The sequence below is a fragment of the Aptenodytes forsteri genome, unplaced genomic scaffold, assembly GCF_000699145.1.
Source record: "Aptenodytes forsteri isolate BGI_AS27 unplaced genomic scaffold, ASM69914v1 Scaffold13, whole genome shotgun sequence".
Classification (NCBI taxonomy): domain Eukaryota; kingdom Metazoa; phylum Chordata; class Aves; order Sphenisciformes; family Spheniscidae; genus Aptenodytes; species Aptenodytes forsteri.
Genome location: NW_008794543.1, coordinates 2,102,225 through 2,122,956, shown reverse-complemented (window position 1 = coordinate 2,122,956; position 20,732 = coordinate 2,102,225). Strand labels below are relative to the sequence as shown.

Below are 20,732 nucleotides of genomic sequence, written 5' to 3'. Positions count from 1 at the left end.
GTCACTTTTTATTGATATTGAAAAAAACACATTAAAAACATATATTTCCAATTTACATTCTGGTTGGTTCCCATAACTGACATGTGATCTGCTTCTCATCCAGTAATGAAAACAACAAAAATACGAAGTTTGCAACTCTTAAGTAAGCATTTATTGTATAGTAAGAAATAAAATGTATCTAAAAATATAGCTAGTGTTAGCACATCGCTCAGTTAAAGGTCAGCTGAAACGGGTCCTGTTTCTTGCTGAATACTCACTTTGTTTAGGGTAACACACTGAATAGGTAAGGTAAAAAATGCAGCACAGCTCTTTAGAAGCCTGATAATAGAGTAAAAGTTCAAAAAGAAATTTGGGGAATGATAAAAGAAGCAACTGTACTGCTATTAAGTACTATGGCATACATAAATAAAAAGTCAGTGTTTCAAGTATGTCGGTTCTATGTAATACAGGAATGTAAAGTTCATAATTAATACTTTGAATACATTGAAATGTAGTGCAAGCACAAAGTTCTTAAGAGCATGAGATTTTTCCTTTAGGCATTTCCCTTGACCTTTTATCCTTAAGCACACAGGCGGCATTGATAAGACCTAGTATCTATACTTGAGGCAGGTATTTGTATCATGATGTGTACGTGGATATATTACACTCACATTTATTTTATCACTTGTTTGTTTGCAAATTTTTACTTTATAATAGCAATCAAAGACTGTATTTAGACTTAAGTTCTAAGATATTAATATGTGTGACTAAAAATGCAAGTGTCTTGTGGAATTTTGGACCATGTCAATTTTTGGACCTAGAAATACGTTATGTGATCCAAACTGGTTGGTTTGTTTTTAAACTTTGATGGTAACTTACTATAACATTAGCAACACTCATAAGATTGAGTGGTGTCTACCTAATGTTGATTTTGCATCTAGTACATCCTAAATATTCATGTTTTGGCACTTCATGTACAATGCAGAAGATGATAACCATCTGCTTAGATTATGTAGACCAAAGCAGTTGTGAGATATGTGGGTATTTTTAGAACAGATTGTTCAACTGCATGAAGCACTTTGGTCTGTGAGCATGAGGAGCTCTTCTGCAGAAAATGTTATGGTCCCATTCTGATTAGCTTCCTCCAAAGTTTTGGGGTCTGTGGAATCTTTCCCACCTAACCTGAGCTAGTAAAGGACTCTTTCTATGGCAAGTAGAGAGATGTATTTGCCTTCAAAAGCCTTCAGATGAGGATCTTCTCTACAAAGACAATTGGTCCAATTGAGGGGAAAAAACTGGTTTCTGGCCCAGTTTTCAGAATTCCTTTTTGGAAGCCTTCAAAGTTACAAAGTTCTCTCCTTTGACGGTATAAAGAATTCACATGTACTTCAGGAGGTATCTGAAATTTTAGGCACAAGTTAGACTAGATCCTACGCTACCAGTTTTTTGAGAGACAGAATCAAGAGTTGATTTGGATGGCTAAGAATAGTCTTTTCAGAGCTCTTTTTCATCAACAGGTAAGGAAATACAATCTGTGTGGAAAAATCTGTTTTCATTGTACTACTGACTTTAAATTCCCTGTGAACATGGTGCTGTCAGAAATGTTTGACTTACACTTGTAACATGGTACCAGAAATTAATTCTAAACAGCTAGAATGTTGTACAAAATATTAATTGATTACTATGCTGGTTTTAAATTAGATTTTCTGTTTCAAAGAGTTATACCTCATCAACTTTAAAATAGAGGTAGTGTTGTTACAAGAATGTTGAAAAGTTTGCTCTTTGTTATAGGAATGCTAGGATGTAAGCATGGAAGTTTGATAATAGGCTTTAGCATATTTATTTTCTTTTTACTAAAACAAAGCAAATCAAGTTGTAAAAAATGATTACATGTGAGACATTCAGTTTGTCCTATCTTTTTTTCTTTTCTTTTTCTCTTTAAAAAAGAGTTTTTTGACAAAACCTACAGTCTTTCACAAAAACATTTGGACAATAACTGTTTAGAGTCTAGTGTTTTAGTACTGTGGTCAGTTACTCAAATTGCATATATCTGTGAAAAAAATTTGCTTTAAAATACAAAATATCCTATTTGTGCAATATTTACTCGATTTTATAAATAACCAATATTTACTTGGTTTAATTAATTTGACAGCCTACTGCAAAAAGGCAGTCCATCTATAGACAGAAAGTGATCGAATGAATATATGATCAGTAGTAGTTTTCTTTCATTTCTGGATTTGGGGATGCAAAAATTGTTTAAAAACTGGTTTCATTAATGCAACTATATGATTTTTCTGATATGTCCATTTCTGAACTTCAAAATTTCTCATTTGAGGCAGCAAAAGATACTGCATCCTATGAGAAATTAACGTCTGTGGTTTAGAAGAAAATATTAGGTCACTATGTCCCTGTAAAATCACAAAGCAACAAAAATAATGATAACCATTCAACATGGTAATGTCCTTTCTCATACCATTAAGAAACTCTTAAAACTGTTCTTCAAGAGCTAAGCTCTCGAGTAGTATCCCTAATGAAATCCCTCAAAGTCGGTCTCCAATGTTATAGGAGGTGCAAAACATCAGGCACATTAATTTTTAAGTATACCAGGGAGTCCAGCCCCTATTTTGGGGATGTCCGAGCGCCACACCTAGAAATAAGTCTTGCAAAGAACTTCTCAGTCATGTGTAATGACCTTATACTTAGCACATGAGACTTGGTGATCTGTAGAGAACAACAGCTACGACAAATGCACCTGAATGCAACTTCCCCTTTTGGAGTCCTAGTTATTCTAGCAGATCCCTGGAGTTGTTCATGACCCTTGGGGAGTTAAAAATCTGTTTTGGCACCCTTTCCCCCAGGCTGTCCTTTATTCTTGTCATAGAGTTCCTTCCTCACTGAAAAACCATTCTGCATTTAAAAAAGCAATTTGTGACATCCTTTCTGGTTGTCTGTTTGCATTTAGGATTTTTCATATCTCAGTCTCTCTGGTGGCACTTGGGACAGGATTTATTAAAAGGCTTGGGCACAGTCCTTCTGACCAAGCTAGATGTGGTGCAAGTTTATAGTGCCGTGCTGGTGCTTTTCAGAGTTGTTCCAGCTATTAAATAGTCCACGTTGATCCATACACTCATTAATATTATTTCTAAACAAACCAAACAGTAGTGTTTAAGTTGTTCTGCTAGAGCCATCACTATGCTGATAACAAGTTAAAATGTAAAGTGCCTACATTGGTGTGTTTTTACAAGAGCTACATAATTTTGTTTAACTGACACTTATTTTTTTCCAAAGCTGAATCTTATTAGTAATGCAGACTAGAATATTTCAAATAATTAATAGGGGTTTATTTCCAAAATCCCTTTTGTGTCCAGATGTATTCAGATTGCATATATCTAGAAGTATCATTACTATAAATGCTATATAAACACTTAAATCTTGTCCTCAGGCCATTTATGGTCTAAATAGATGACACAAAGGGGAAAAGGATACTTTACCCCCATACTACAATAATACCCACATTATTAGTCCCTTCTGGATGTTGAAAATAAGAGCTTGAAAAATTAAGTGAGATTTTACATACTTGTTTAAAGTCTTCTAAAATATTTGTTCTATTTCTGTATTAATTTTGTGTGATAAAAGTTTAGGGAATTAATGCATCAAATGCAAAGCACAAAAAATACCGTAGTCCCACAAATATTTCTGCTAACAGGCAGTCTATTTCTGAAGAATACTTGTGTGCCTTGTCATGTTAGAAGATGAAAGACCAGAGGCCAAAGGTAATAGAGAATCTTCTTGTGGCTTGGGAATAATATGATTATTTGGAGTCCAATACATTAATAATTTTGAAAATAACAGAAAAATACAAGAAGTCTGAAAGAAAATTACTTATAATTGGCTTGTCTAGAACTAGCATGATGAGATATTATCACACTAAAATTGCCGAATACGCTTACAAACTTGCAGCAGAAAAAGACCAATTTTGTATAGAAAAGTGTAAATAAAATTATCAATTTCATATCTTTGCTTGGAGGTTTTTACTTCATTCTGGCTATCCTAAGTTCCTTATCGATGAAGAGACACAGCTGACATTACGCAGAGATGAATTAAATTTCCCTGATCTTCATTGCTGAAGCATATTTGGAAACCCTAATGTACAGACAGAACTCATAAGCAGAACAATAAGTTTTTGCTTACTCTCGTTAGTACTCTCCCATAAAGTCATTGTATAGTTATAAGAGATAAAAGGAATTGCAGTTTTAAACATCATTTTTGATGTCTTGAAAACGCTGACTGCCTGAGAATTTGGCTACTTCCTGAGATTACCTCAGAAAATGTCCCGTAAGCTGTACTGCAAAGTGGTACGGGCTGGCATCCTGAACCATAGTTCTAGTTTGCTAGAAAGAAAAGGTTCTTCTAATTCTAATGACTTTCTGCATGTGTCAGGTTAGCGTAAGCCCCGGCATCCTTAAAGCAAGAGTCTAGAAGAAGAAATCCAGCCTAGAAGTAATTCTGAGCAGGAATTTTAAATTAATCCATCTTTACTTAAAATTAAGACTTTGAATGAACTAAATCAGTATTGTTGACTGAAGTATGTTTTGACTCAATCTTTTGTAGAGAATTATCCTTATACACAATGAAACATATATAGATGTTTATTGTAGCATTTTATTTTATTTCTCCCTCCTCAGGTATCTTCTACTTTTCCTTAACAGTCACTCCTATTAATTAAATGGTTAGTCTGGTGTCCCACAGAATACATTTCATCTGAACTGTCAATCTATTAGCAAACTGGTAGCCTCCAGCAATAGGATTCATCTTGATTCCCGCCCACACCACCACCTCCATATAAAACTCTCTAAAACACTTTATGGAAAAGGAGAGACTTCAGGATGCAAACTTTCACAGGTGTTTAAGGGACGTTGCAGCTGTGCTTTGTTTCCTTCCCTTGTACCTTTTGTTGTAAAATGAGGGTCAGCTATCCTAGGTTTATCGTAAGACCTTTGGTACCTTCCCCATGTCTTGCCCTAACCCACGCTCCGCTCCTATCGGTGTAATCATAGTGAGCAGGAATACATTACAACTTTAGGCAGGTGACAGAGAATGTTATGCCTAATGCTATCTCCTTCTTGGGCTAGTATGGAGCCAGATCAGTCTCACCTAGATCAGCACTTTTGTGAACAGCAAATACAACAGAAAGCATTCACGTCTGCTTAGTCCTCTCTTTAGTCCTTCCTGCTCAGGTTTGTCCTAATAAAACTATATTAGAAAGGAAAACTTCTTCCCAGCTTGTGCACGGTGGGCCTCAGCTGTGAGATGCTGTTAACTGAAGATTTTCTGATAGCCAAAATATTAGACAAATCCATCACAAGGTAAAACCTTCTTGCTATGCAGCTTGCACGCTGAACAAGTAAAAGCCATGGTCTAGATGGCAGTCAGGACTCCAGCAGAGTGCATGTGTGTTAATTCATATCTATGATTTGCCAGTGTTCTGGTATTGGAAAGAATCATGCAGTTTACTTCTCTTGGCATATTAGATAATTTTTATATAATGCAATATGTCAGCCATATGTATGTATGCAGTTTTGATTTCCACATAATGTCAAAAGCTATCTTCCTCAGTGTACACAAGGATTTATTGCTTATGAGCTTAATAAGCAGGCAAACAATAGTTTTACCTTGAAAAGCAGATTATATTTACTAGGAGTTGAAATTCTCCCCCGAGAAATAATCAGAAACACAGGAGCATTTCTGTTGGTTCCTTTTTAGGAAATGTTTTGAATGCTAGTGTGTAAGCTATGGAGAAGGGGTATATTTCTCAACAATATTTCCCTTGGGATTGTTTTGGCTGAGGCAAAGAGCTTAAGCTGGTACTTCACATTTTTCCAGACAATGTTCAGAAATAGCTGCATAAAAGCTCATTTCATTATGGTATATGGAAATAGATTTCAAATAAGTGGTTAAAATGAGAGAAAGAGAAAATCTTTCGTAATTTAGACATCTGAGCAGCAATTTTTGCTCTCCTCAGTATGCTGTCCTGGTACTTAATCATCAAGAATAAATTACTATCCTTCAACTATACTAATTTTCCCCCTTTAGTTTCTGCTTTTTGTTTTGTGTCACAACTGTGAATAATGTGTAAGAACAGCATTCTGGTTGGCGTTCAAAGTGATAATATATGTAGGCTGTGATTTGGGCAATTAAGTTCTAGGTCATCTGGTGATTCTGTGATTCCTAGTTCTGTATCACCTGACCCCCTCATGTGTCAAACCATGATAGCAGATGTTAAACTCTAGGTATGTACTTAAGTGCTTTCCTGACTTTTTCTCAAGTCTATCACCTTCAAGAGGTACATCTGTATTCTTTTATCAATATTATAGTAGAGGAAGAAAGTCACTGCAGAGAGAAAGCACTTCTGATAGTCTTAAGTTTGGACAGTTCCTTAAGGGTTCTTTAAAATTGAACCAAGAATTTTACTTTACTGTAGTAATCTCTTAAGGGTTTATAATGTGAACATGGAACTGAGGTGATGATCTCTATGTGGTGTAAGAGAATTTTATTTTACTGTAGTAATCTTTTAAGGGTTTATAATGTGAACATGGAACTGAGGTGATGATCTCTGTGGTGTAGCGCAGTTCTGAAGGAGGTGGACTGCTCCATTTTAGATCAAAGCAAGCTGCTTCTGTCTCTGTCAACAAGTGGCTGGCTTACCTCTCTTTAGTAATCTTTTAAGGGTTTATAATGTGAACATGGAACTGAGGTGATGATCTCTATGTGGTGTAGCAGTTCTGAAGGAGGTGGACTGCTCCATTTTAGATCAAAGCAAGCTGCTTCTGTCTCTGTCAACAAGTGGCTGGCTTACCTCTGAAATACTTTAGCCATTTTTATTTATTTTGCCTAAACTAATATTTGACCTAGATTTCAGACATTTCTAGACTATACTGCAGTGACTGATGGTTGTGAAACAAGCCAAATGAAAACTAAGAAGAGATGTGATTTTTCTCTATTTAAAACACTAAAATTGTAAATACCAGAGAAGAGAAAGAACTAAAAAAGTAATAAAAGCAACAACAAATATACCTGGGCTGTAAATAAAAATACAAACTACTTCAGAAGCAAATTCTGAAAAAAGAAACATAAACTACTTTCAAGGTAAAGCATGATTAGTTTTTGAAATTATTACATCAAACAGTTATTTAGTAGAAAGCTAGACCCCATGACCCACAGTGCTTTTTCTCCAGTATAAGATGCTATTTAATAGATAGGTTATGACAACTTTAATATATGTAAAATTTATTTTTCAGGCTTGGAAATAACAAAAGAAGTTTCTTATATGAAATGATATTTTTTGAAGTGGGTTTATTAATTCTGATATGCCAGTTATAATCTATTCCTGTTTACTAGGAAGTGTATATCATAAACAATAGAGTTCAAACTCTATAGTTAAAAATTAAACTATAGTTATGTTGAACTTTAACTGGATTTACAGAAAATACTACAACATAATGACATTTTTGTGGTGCTTTCCTGTTGATATGAGTGATTTGTAATAAAATCATCTGGTTTTTAATGATATCGCTGACTCCTATACAAATGTTTTAATTTCAAGCTCTGTCCTTAACTATGCCAAATGTAATAGATAAAACTCCAGTGGGACGTCACTACTAGACATGCTTTTTAAAAATAAAAGCTATATAGAACGAAGTGAGAAAAAATTGAGGAATGGAAATAGAGGATGAACTTGAGTTCACAGGCTAATGCTAGTTAAGGGAATAAAGAAAAAAATAGGGATAAAATCTTCTGCAGGTCTATAATATTGTTCCAACCTTAATTTAGTGATGTATAAAACCTTTGAAATGTTCAGTGGTCTTTCACTATTCTTCAGATAAATTTATTTCTTTTTAGAGTAAAATTTGAAACTGACTGAGAGAAAATAAGCAGGTGTTTGGGTTTTCTCCCCTTTTCCTTAGTAGAGTTTATTAAATACATAACACTAGCTTCTGGTGTCCTAAAATGCAAAGTACTTAATGATGTAAGCTTTTCCAGCATTGACCACAAATGCTAATTTAAAAATACTTTGTCCCAAGCTTGAAAGTGATGCCTCTTCCAATAAACCTATGCTTAAAATTCCACATACAGATGTATTATCTACAATTATCTACTTTGCCCCACAAGATCCATCCCTGAATACACCTTTAAAAAGGCTTTTATCTTATATCCTTTCTAGCTGGCATCTTATTCATTAAAATCTGTCTCCTCATGGTTGCTCTTTTTCTGCAGCTTGTCTTACAGTTTGGTGAGCTGGCCAGAATGCCAAATTCTGAAAAAAATTGTGAGCACAAAAATAATTCCTCCCTTCATGCAGGTACACAAAAGGCAGGGTAGGAAACAGTATGTTTCGCATCGACCCCTTTCTGAATCCAAGGTCTCAAGGAGGATCTCTAGCTAAAAGCAGGACTAGCAGAGAAAAGAGAAATGTCTGGGAAGTGTTAAGAGGCCTTCAGGAAGAGAGCCTTAGAGGTAAATAATGTTACACTGAACATTCATCCTTAGACAAAATGTTTTAAGGTGGAGGAACCTTCCAGAATTTTTCAAATCGGAAACACTTGTTAAATAATTTTGATATCTTTTACAGATAAAGTCGAATAACACATCTACTATATATCCTTTTTCATTCAGTCGGGTCCTGTCTCTCTCTGCTCTTCCTAATCCACAAAAAAATAAGTTGTTTTGTCTTGACGTTTTATCAGGGGCTGGAGAGGAAGGGAGAGTCCGTTGGTTGAATGCTTGGCTATATTTTTAAATTGCGTTAAACACATCAAAAATACCATAAATATCAAATGGCTTGCTTTATTTTTTTGCTTTTTTCTTTCTATCAAGCAGAAATAATAATGAATGCGACAGATCAACAGGGAGTAAGAAAAAGTGAGACTGCCCTGATAAAAAGTCACAGTTAATTTAGGATTTCTGGGGAACAGGACTTTATGTGGTTGTCTGACTTCCACGGGGAGTTTTTGGTGCTGTCAGCTTTCTTCTTTTCCTTTCCGAAATGGTCGTTCTACCATAGCATGGACGTTTCCACATACATATATATCTAAAGGAAAATCTACCGATTTCTAAATCTAATTACTGAGTTATCCAGGTTGACCTGTTTTAGCAGTATAGAAACACTTTTCAGATTTCTTTATTGTTTTCAGAACAACAACTAACGCAGGCAGGCTTGATTTCAACAGCAGTTGAAACGGGGAATTCCTGTGTGCTCTCATGTCAACTTTTCTATAGCCATATTCACCATTCTCATTTTTTCAGTACTCGGGTTTTAGCTTAAAAGTTTTCAGAAGAATAGTATTTAGTAGCACTGCCTGGCCACATGCACCATAAACCTGTGGTACGACCCATAGCGCATGAACAGGAAAAAACGTGTGTGTATATCAAATGCAGCTCACATCTTCTACATAGGCCAAGAGGCCTGGCGGTTTCTGAATTTCCCATCCATGTCCATATGCAAGTCTGCATGTACTTTACAGTTGATGCAGGAAAAACAAACATGAGGTCTGAGCTCTGGCTACAGGAATAATTAACTCAGCCTGTTCCTGATAGCCCTTTTCCAAGCAACAATTTAGGAAGATGCAAGCTGTATTAGTAGGTCTGATGCTGGCAGCCGCCTGCTCTTAGCAATCATCTTTTCCATGGCCTCCTCCAAGATGTAAAGTACATCAGGTAAAGATAAAATGTCATAACTTTCAAGGTGTTGCTGAGGCTGAGTATTGTGTTCCTTTTTCATAGAATTGAATATATGTTATAGGAAGAAAAAAATGGACTCCAACAAGTTACCTGGAATTTATTCTCTTCTTAGCTCTGTAAACATTGCAAACCACTTAAGCTTCACTCTCCTGATTTATAATATCACTAAAATGCCTCAACAGAATTATTTTCCAGGAAATCACTGCAGATCATTTATTACTGTACATAATGTGTGCGCTATAGGTATAATGTTTGATAAGAAAACTCATATTTCTAAATGTTTTGAGACTGATGGGTTAATTTTTTTTAGCAGGTTAATTTAATGATTTTTTTAAATGATGCTGACATATAATTTATACATAGTATTTCAATAGCATACACTGTTTATGTACTATATCTATGTGCTGCTGGAGCAATTTCCATGATGCAGCATTCTTTTGTGGTGGCTGAGCTCAGCAGCTGCTGTATCTTTCCTGCTCTATGATTTTTATTTTTTTCTTTTTGCCTCTTAGGATTTGATACCAGCATTTTGCCAATTTGCAAAGACTCCCTTGGCTGGATGTTTAACAGGCTTGATACGAACTATGACCTGTTGTTGGACCAGTCAGAACTTGGAAGCATTTACCTTGACAAGAATGAACCATGCACCAGGGCATTCTTCAATTCTTGTGACACATACAAGGACAGTTTGATATCTAACAATGAGTGGTGCTACTGCTTCCAAAGACAGCAAGGTAAAAGATGAGAACAACCTGTATATGTATATGACTGACCTTTTTGTAGTGCTTTATCTTTTTTTACCATATTAAGAAGATTACCATGAACTACACACTCTTAAATGCTGTACCATGAATTTGTGTTAAGGTTTTGACCTGTTGTGAATACCTAAAATGAAGTAAAAAAAAAACCCAACAAACAAATAACCAACCCAAGCTAAATGGAAAGGCTTGCTAGAAATTCAAAGATTCTAAATAAAGTGCAAAACAGCAGCTAATGCTTTTACAGCGATATTGTTTCTCATGCCAACTTCCAATAAGTATGCAGAGGAAAGAGACCAAAATAAAGAACAAAATGACTTAAATTATTTCTTTCCCAATCTACTTTGCCTACATCATAAAATAAACTTTTTTATTGCTAAAGTAGGGCATCTTAATGTTCTGTTTTGTGAGCCTATTAAAATAACTGAATGAACATTACGGATAAAGTTATTTCACGTCATTTGGACCTAAAACCAATTGATTTTTACTGCCTAGATGAATCTCTTATTAATGTCCTGATGTGATTTGGTTAAACAAATAAACACAACCTATAAGCATTATTTTCCTGAGGATGATATAACAATTTTAGATCTAGGTGAGACATCACATAAATTATATAATCAAACTAGTTGTAATGAATCAAAGAGTTTACTCATTAAATGTTGGCTGAAACTGGACAGAATTGCCCCTTCATTTTTCTTACTAACATGAGTGAGATTTTAAAGGGATAAATAGCAACCAGGGTCCAAATTTCTACTGCCAGTAGAAGAGATAAGACTGATTTGGTGGAAAGTTTGCAAAGTGAGTTCAACCTTTTTGAAGATTTTAATATCAGTTTTTAAATCTCACTTGTGCCCTTATCGTGATAAATTCCCATTAGCACTCAGCATCTATGGTTTGACTCTGATTTCCATGGAAATAAAGATTTTTATCATGTCACATCTGCCTGTTGTAAATCTGAACAAAAATAAAGCTGTACTTCTGTAGATACATACTAAATAGCAGACTTCTTTTTTTTGGTAACTTTGTAGTTAAGAAATTAACATTTAATCTTTCAAAACACCTTGTTTGTTTTATAGTAGAACAATATTTTGGCTTTTATTTTTATAAGCATGTATGTACTGCTAGCAAAATTAGTAAATGAAAAATAATCCATCCCAGAAGTAAAGTAGTTCTTAAAGTAAAGAACATAACATGTTTTGTTTGGTTGTCTTTAAAATAAAAAAACACCACCACAATCATTCCAGCTTAATATATAAACACCCTTACTCTTTGGAGGGCAGCATAATTGTTTTCAATTGTCGGAGAAAGTACAGCACATGACATGTGGTCTAGTATGGTCCAAGGTTCTTCTACCAGTTGGCTCTTTTACCAATTTCATATAATGCATGTACAGTATAACGAGGGCATTAAGAAAGCACTTGCACAGATTAGTTTCAAGTAGTTTTGCATTCTATTGCCTATAAATGCTGTTGGTCTAAAATATTTGCTCAGTGTACCACTAGAACCCAAGGTTGGTATCGTAAAGACTGATCTAAACACTACTGAATTAAATTAATGGTACCCCGAAGGCTAAAAATCTGGCATCTGGCTTTCAGTGACACTGATTCTCCCCATTGCAGAATCCAACATTATCAAGCTTTTCTTCCCTTTTTACCAGTTTCCTCACTTTCTTGACCATGGTGTTGTGATAAGGTGCTGATTTAAAACAGATCAGATAGCTTTTGATACCACAGTGTGTTTGAGCATATAGTAAAAAAGATGTATCCTCAACATTGTAAACGAGGTGAAATCTCAGTTTTGGCAATCCTTGCACATTAAACATGCACTCCATCCCTCCATATTAACACTGTCAACAAAATCTGTATTCTTTTTTGAAGGTGTAAGGAGAAAAAAAAAGCCTATAGTCTTCTTTTGTCACATCCTATAATTAGCTTTTGCACAACTATCTGAGTCCTAACTCCCTAGTGTTATTCATGACCCACTGAATTCTCTATTCATAATTTGCAGTGTTGCGCTAAACTTTGTAGTATGTTCATGTTTGGTTATGTTTTACTTGATTGAACAATCTAAATATGACCTTTAACTAGACCTTTGCTATTAATAGCAAAGAGATGGCTAGGTAGAGAAATTCAGTGGCTTCTTTCTGATGTTTACTAGAATAGGTTGGTACTAACAGAATGCTTCAAGCCATGTAGGCAGCTCTCTGTATCCATTGAGCTTAATAGGTGCTTTCTGGGCAGATCTACAGTTTTACAGCACTGCTGTTGATTAACGATGTTCAAAGTGAATACAAAATTTAGTCAACAATATGTATCATACTGGGATAGAAATTCCATTGTGCTTTTTCAAAATACATAGTATTTACTTGAGTCATTATCTGAGAAGCCCTCTTGCTCTTTGATCTTAGCTTCACAGTTCAAGACAGTCAGGATCAGACAAGTACTTGTAACTCTTCTTCATTCTTTCTTTCTGAGATCTGTTATGATGCATTACAGTACACTAGACCCATTACTGCATAGTACTCACAACTTCTAGTCACTATAAGCAACTTCTTATGAATACTTAAGTCAGATCTTTCTTGCTTAGAAAAAGATCTTTCTGTAGTAGCTGTCCTGCCTTGACTAATGCTTAAACACTTATGTACGGCTCAGTGCTGCTTATTGCATTTTTTCTTTGCCTTATTCTGCTTTAAGTGTAGTTTAGTATTTCTGAGATACATCCAAGACACTATAATGCATTTCTGCAATACTTCAAAATCTGCACTTTGCCAGTGCTCTTTGCAAGTCTTCCTGTATGCTTTGGTTGCTATTGCCCTCTAGTTTCAACTACAATTCAGGCAAGTGCTTCAGTGCCCATCTTCAGAACTTATTTTCTTAGTTGTTTGACGCTAGCTTAACACTTTAGTGCTTATCTAAATGCTGAGGCACTTGCAGTGCTGGCCTTTTTATAGGTTGAATTTCTTTCTGCCAGTACTTCATCATTATTACAGCCTTGTTTTTGTTGCATCACTGCTTCAGAGTAGGAGAGTACCCGATTTTGCTGGGAATATTAATTCTTAGCACCTAAGTATTTCTTTACTGCAGGCCTCTGCATGGATCTATTAGTCCAGCACTCTCTAGATGCCTTTTTCTTACAGGCTCTTCTGTCTCTCAAGGCTGGAAGACATCTTTATGACTTTAAAAGTAGTCCATCTTACAGAAGAATGATAATTATCATATTCGTATTTGTAACATCAGTCTTTTCAGATTGCAGGATTTCAAATATGTTTATAGATGGTTCTAAAGGAAGGTGTAATGTGCCTTAACGCATAATTGAGGTCCCCAGAAGGATTTCTTGAAGTGCAGTATTGATGCTTTAAATCCCTAATGTTCAAGCCTCGGTTGTCCAAGAACAATTATAAAACTTGACCCCAAGCACAAGCAAGGCACAACATGGCAGCCTAATCTGCAGTGGACCATACACCAGAAGCTAGGGGCTTTGCCAAATATTATCTACTTGATAGATGGAAAATCACTGTTTTGTAATTGAATAAGATGGAGAATCTGTGAACCCTGGAGGCTTACTGTGTGGGTTAGCAGCTCCTTGAGACATGTCTTAAAAATCCTAGACATTCTTTGTCAAATCTACCAGTTTTACTCCCATTGCTCTGTTAATGTGCCTCTTTTTGGTAAATCAAAGCTTAATCGTACTAGCCTTGCAGCACCTCTTGATGCAACTGAATATTGATATCTCAAGGGCCAGTATTAATAACATGGGATACTCTGGTGTACATCAGTACTTCGAGCACTGAAGAACTGTGGATGGCTGCTGTTAAGTGGTTCATGAATCACTCATAACAATGCAGTGATATTGTCAGAAAGACAATTCCTGCCACATCTGTGGAAGTAGATTAAGGATGAAGATGATTAGGTCTCTTATTTGTATTCAGATATCAGAGAGACTGATGTCAGATTCATTTCTATTTCAAAGGAAGCCACCACACTGATTTTTGTAAAGGAATTTTTCCTCCTTGGCTCAAGACTCCCAAAAGTTGCCCAGTGCCCTTTTTTTATTGAAATAAACTTAGAAATCTAAAAGAAAGCTTTTCCAAACTCAGGAACTAACTGGACAATAAAGAGGGAAGCATTATGATTTGGGGAGAGAGGAAAAAGGATATGCTGTGGACCAAACAGAATTGGTTGAACTTCTAGCCTGCCGTTCTCTTTGACAGTTTTAAGCACCAGAGTGATTTAGTATTGTTAAGAGTTTTTGCTGCTTTTATCCTGAGAAGCAAAGCTTAAGTGTGAATCTTGAAGACCTAGCTTCTGTGAAGAAGAGAGTTTTGGGTAAGTAACTTTCTCATATTGCCTTGTTACCTTTTGGCTAGTGGTATTCCTTTTTGTAATTATACCACCAAAGATTTATAACTGTAAACAAAGATTTTTTTCTTTAGGCATAGTCCATCATTTTTACATTTCCACATGTTAGTGCTCATGTGTGCAACTCTGTGTTTCTAATTTAGGATTTTTTTCCATAGAACAAAATACATGTATTTTTCCTATTTGACTAGCTCTTCTCCTTCAGCATATTTCCCATCTTCTTTGAAAGACTAGACTAGACTAGAATCATTTAGAAAGGAAAGGACCTTTAAGATTATCGAGTCCAACTGTTAACCTAACACTGCCAAGTCCACCACAATATCCTTCTAGCTAGAATCATTTAGGTTGGAAAGGACCTTTAAGATTATCGAGTCCAACTGTTAACCTAACACTGCCAAGTCCACCACAATCCTAGATCCTTCTAGCCTGTGGTACTTGTGTGCATAAATGACTATAATATTTTCGATTACCGATTAATTGGAAATACCTTTGGTTTAAGAAATAGTTGATCCTCAGAATGTTATACAATTAAGAGCTTAACTCTTTAAATATCAGGAAAGACAGAAACCTTACTTTTGAAAGGTAATGAACATCTCTGACATAAATAGTGAGCATGATCATCATCAAAGCACTTCTTACAACAAGACATGTAAAACTTTATATAGCCTCAGCAAGTACTCAAAGACTAAATACTTAAAACCCAATACCCCCCCAATGATGTCTAGTCCCAGTGGTTTTCAAGAGCACACACAGAAAATTGCTTGGTTGTCTGGAAAGACATCTCTTGAAAATTTGTTATGGCACTAAAACTCCTGTGAACAGTATTTTAAAAGTAGAGCCTGCTTTTAAGGCCTTCGCTCTAAAAAGAATCATTATAGATTTAGCGTGAAAACCTGGCCCACCAGAGTCGAGGCCACTCTAAACGTTTATAAGCTTCTTTAAATGTATGGGATATGTAAATAGCATTTAAAATGTAAAGCCAAGAGAAATTAACCGCCTGCTGTCAGTAAGGTGTTATTGTCTTCCAGTTTCTATTTACTGTTAGATAAGAGCTCATGAATAATACCAAAGGCCTATTGGTATATCTAGGCTATGCCAGCCAAGGGGCTCTGTGTTCACCAGAAATATATTTTTGATCCCCAGTTCATCTAGGCATTTGTCACCAGAGTTTGAGCATTTCCACAAGAAAGGCACCTCCATGTATTATAATATATTCTTGCCATTCCTGCAGTCCTTTGTGCGTCTTGTGCAGCTCTCAGCTGGCTAAAGGGTGAGCACTCTTGTTTTCCTTTAGGAGGAATTCAGGAAAGGCTTCTTTGGACTATCACCACTCAAGTGATTTTTGCCTACCCATTGCCCTGCACAGTGACTGGGTTCTGGTCTAAGTGTGTGCTTCATCAATAAGCTAGGCCAGCCTTACTCGTCTTTAAACTAGCTCAGAAGGTTTTTTTCTGTTTGCGTATAGTTTCACTATATTTCAGAAGGGAGCCTTGAGTTAATTGCATGGCAAAGATGTATTCTAAATAATCAGAGTCTAAAATGGAAAATGCATTTAATATTCATAGAATGTGAGACTTTAGTGAGATGTTAAGAGAATATTGTCTGGCAACAGTATAAGCTAAAGACAGATGTGAGTAAACTCAGTAATACTACTGCTGCTGATTCAGAATGAGAAATGCCTTTGTGCTAATGGTCTAATGTAGTACTCAGTATCAGTGTTCAGAGATTAGTACTTTGCTGTCTTTGATTCTCTCACTTATTCAACAGTAACGTATACACATTCATGTCTTATTTCCTTCCCATTCATGGGGCATACTGTGACTTGCTTTTATAGACAGTAGAAAATTAAATGATTCAGCACTGGAGTAAGCTATAACTCTGAAGAATGGAAAACTGAATTTTAATACCTATTCTGCCATCTAAAGTTTGGCCACTGTTTTTAGCTTAGTTCGCTGAACATGGGGCTTTGTACCCATGGGATTAAATTGTTGGAATAGAATCACAATCTTGCAGACTTCAGTGGAGAAAATTATTTTCTTAGGGTAGTACATGAAATACAAAACTTGAACATGACTTCTAACAAGGACAAAAGGGAAGGAATTAAAAGAGCCATCCTGTTTCTAACCAATACATGAGGCAAGCTTCACAGTCACACTCGGATTTCTGTAGACTGATAAAATAGGGTGTGATAGAGTTACTATTTTGGTCTAGCATTCCTCGATCCTCCAGACTAGTGACTAGATGCTTGCTCACAGCTGGGTTAACTGGGAGTGGCCTTCTGCCCAAATCCATGGTGGTGCTCTAATTCATAATTCTGGAGCTGTAGCAAGGTGCAGTAATTCTTTTATTTCAGAGCTTAGAACATGACTACTAATGCAGGATGCGTGTGTTTCTTAAGATGTTGTGAGTGACCTTAGAACGTAGCAAACTGTGAAAACTTAGTCATATGCTTTTTTCCCTAGATACAGTGTAATCTGTTTAACTTTTTTTATGTCATTTTAGACCCACCTTGCCAGACAGAACTCAGCAACATTCAGAAGCAGCAAGGAGGAAAGAAGCTCCTAGGTGAGCCATAGATCATTCTTTTGAAGGTTTTATTGCTTACATAAATAACCCTAGTGAAACAGCAACATAAAATCAATATTAATCCAACAAAGATAGACTGCAGTAAATTCCAGCAACAAAATTTATGAAATTTTTGAAAGCTATTAAACTTAGTTTTATTACCTTACCTACCAAAAGATATTACATCTGTTTTATTACCCTAATAGAAGGTACGTTTTTACAGTTATAGAGGGGACAGTCTAAGGCACTCCTAAATTAGTATCTGTGCTGATCCTTTACCTGTAATATTCTTTAAATAATTGAAATCTTTGTTGTGAATCGGTTTATACTGTATCAATATTACTGAAATGTAAAATCTTCATTTTACCATCAGCCACTGTATAAAAGCTGCAATAAAAGGCTCGGCCCAAAGTAGTTGAAACTGTGTTTCTGCTAAGGATGGTTTCTAACAACAACTATACACTTCAAAATGCTTTCATATGAATGTTTTGTTCATTGTGGCCTGTCTACATTTTATGTTTCTTTCAAAAAGTCTCCGTTTGTTCCAAATGAAAAACAGTGGATTATTCAGCCTTAGGCAAGTCACTGCCTCACAAAATAAGTCCCTGATTGTGTCTCTTGTACTCTTGCTGGGGAACCCTTTTGGCTTAGAGCCTAATTTGCCTGGGTATTTTGCATATAAATGCCAATTTAACATTCTTTTTTTACATTTGTTGTTGATGAAATTGTTGTGTTACACTGCATTTGTCTGCTGTGGTGGGGTAATTAAATATTAATAGGTAACTAAACGGATTGTAAAATATATATATTAAATAAAAATAGCTCCTAAGCCTTGTAGCAGGTAGCTTGTTAGTCCAGGAAGTCTGGCCCTTATTATTCAGACTTGTTTGTACTCCACAGATTAGAGAACATCCCATTCAGGGTTGGGTGCTACATTTGAGCCTTTTCCCCAGAATACAGCGAAGATCTTGGCTGAGACGTTCAGGGAGTAAGGAATATGTGTCACAGGATCAATGAGAAATTTACAGGAAGATTGGTCACTTTATTTCTTGAAATCAGTTGAAGACTGATAGGTGTTATTTTCCCTCCCACATTTGATATATTCAGTCACTTTCTGCTTAACTGAATTTAGTAATAGTAAACCAGTCAGTGTAGAGTCTGGAATGAGGAAACAGCAAAAGGTAGTTACTTTCTGCTATAATTGTTACATTGGCCAAGAGGCAGTTTTTAATATTCTTATTCAATATTTATATATCACAGGGCAGTACATCCCCTTATGTGATGAAGATGGGTATTACAAACCAAGTCAGTGCCATGGAAGTGTAGGGCAGTGCTGGTGTGTTGACAGATACGGTAATGAGGTAACAGGATCCAGAACAAACGGTGTGGCAGAATGTGGTAAGTTAAGAACCCTTTGTGGCATTTGGTTTAGAGGTGTTATTCCCTTTGATTACCAACCAGATTAAATTTCTTCTGTAAGAACAGATGTGGGACCCAACTACATGGATTTTGAAACAAAAAATAACAAATTATAATTTGTTATTGTTATTACTTCATTATTTTTGCAACTTTGCAGCTACTAATAGACCTCATATATGTGCTTGGCATAATGTATATAAACCTAGGGATAATTAATTATCTAGAGCAGCATTAGACAAGCTCCAAAATGCTTGATGAAATCCCTTTGGGTAATCAGCATGCTAGTGAATTCAATTTGACATTTTTTTCAGTTTATATTTGAGGGAATTGCCAAAAGTTCCTAGCACACTAAATCTTCCCTTATTTTTCCCTTCCCTGCAGCACTGTGCAACTTCTTCCAAAAATTCCCACGTCATCTTTATTTGATGTCCCAGATAGAAAAAATGGCAATAAAATATTTTCCTTTTTAAAAAAAAAAGTCTTACGTGAGTCCTTTCCACTTCTTTTGCAACAAAAGAACATAGCCTGAAACAAAGGGTTAATTTAACACAGTATTTGACATATGAGCTCAGGCCTATTGTCCATCTAATCTGGGATCCTTTCTAGCTAAATGAACAGTTCTAGGTAGTTGAAGATAATATGTAAGAACTGAACAATAGACAGTGTATATTATCAGTAGTCCTTATTGTCATTTGTAAGTTGGACTTAAATCTCCTTCAGTTGTTCCTGGCACTCATAGTTCTACACATCCATAAAATTTGTCTCCTTTTGTTAACATTGAGAAATTCATCCCTATTTAAGTGGTTTTCTTTTAAGACAAAAGAATTTTTGTATTATTTATGTTTTATTTCTATGCCACACTGTGTAGTTTAAAATAAGTAATTGTCCTGAACCTAAATATTCTGGTGTGCCTTTTGTATGCTTATGTATATTATTCTAGAAATATGTAGTGTATCTTGTGTGTCTTTTCTGTAACTGTCATACCTTTTTAGCTATCGATTTAGAGACTTCAGGTGATTTTGCCTCTGGCGATTTCCATGAATGGACAGATGATGAAGATGACGAAGATGAAATAATGAATGATGAAGATGAAATTGAAGATGATGATGAAGACGAAGGAGATGATGATGTTGATGATGACGATGATCATGATGGATATATTTGATGATATTAGGGGGTCCATGAATTGTACCTTACTAAAATACACAAGATGACATTTCATAAAATCCCTTTGCTCTCCAAGATCAAAAGGATTCTAACAAACATGTATATTTTGTATGATTATTTCAAACATTGCAGCTGGAGTCATAGACTTTTTTTGTTTAAATAAGAATAATTATATTATGTGCTTTTGAGTTTTTAAATGCCTTTGCGCTGAAGAAAACACATTGGAAGTCTAGCCTGAAGAAAGAAATGTTATGTGCTACTGAAAATATAAATGTGCAAAACACACTATAAAGACAACCAGTCTCTTTAAAACTCCGGTGAAAAGATATTTGCCCTTACATGGAACTGTGCATGTCCTCTTCAGAACACATACTGTAACTTAACTTTAGTTCTGTCAATGTTTTAGGCCCTGCGGGCTTTGCAAATTGTCCATTTAATAAATCAAAAATGTATTACAGTATAAAAACATTGGTGCACAAGTAGCATCTCACCAGCCTTTAATTAACCAAAGGTATGGAGAAAAATCATCAGGAGGGAAAAAAAAAAAAAGCAAAGTCCTCCTTTGTGTTTGCATTTGTAGTTATGTTTTTTATTAGGAAATGGCTACGTTATTGAAAGGATTTTTCAAAAGCAGTAGCACAAGCACCAACCAATTCTGTAATTCTAAAGTTTTCTTGTCCTTCCGTAATTTTTTTCCTTTCATGTCAAGGTCGTATAGACTTTATCATTATTTACTCAAACATCG

The 20,732-nt window shown here is 35.5% G+C and overlaps 1 protein-coding gene across 1 annotated transcript in view; it reads left to right on the top strand.

Moving 5' to 3' along the window:
- SPOCK3 (SPARC/osteonectin, cwcv and kazal like domains proteoglycan 3) overlaps positions 1-20,166 on the top strand; it is a 130,098-nt gene extending 109,932 nt beyond the window's left edge. Inside the window, exons 5-8 of the mRNA XM_009272318.2 lie at positions 10,230-10,451; positions 17,339-17,401; positions 18,662-18,799; positions 19,813-20,166. Coding sequence (XP_009270593.1) covers positions 10,230-10,451; positions 17,339-17,401; positions 18,662-18,799; positions 19,813-19,985 — 596 coding nt within the window. The 3' untranslated portion in view covers positions 19,986-20,166. The remainder of the gene's footprint in view (positions 1-10,229; positions 10,452-17,338; positions 17,402-18,661; positions 18,800-19,812) is intronic.
- Positions 20,167-20,732: the final 566 nt, after the last annotated feature.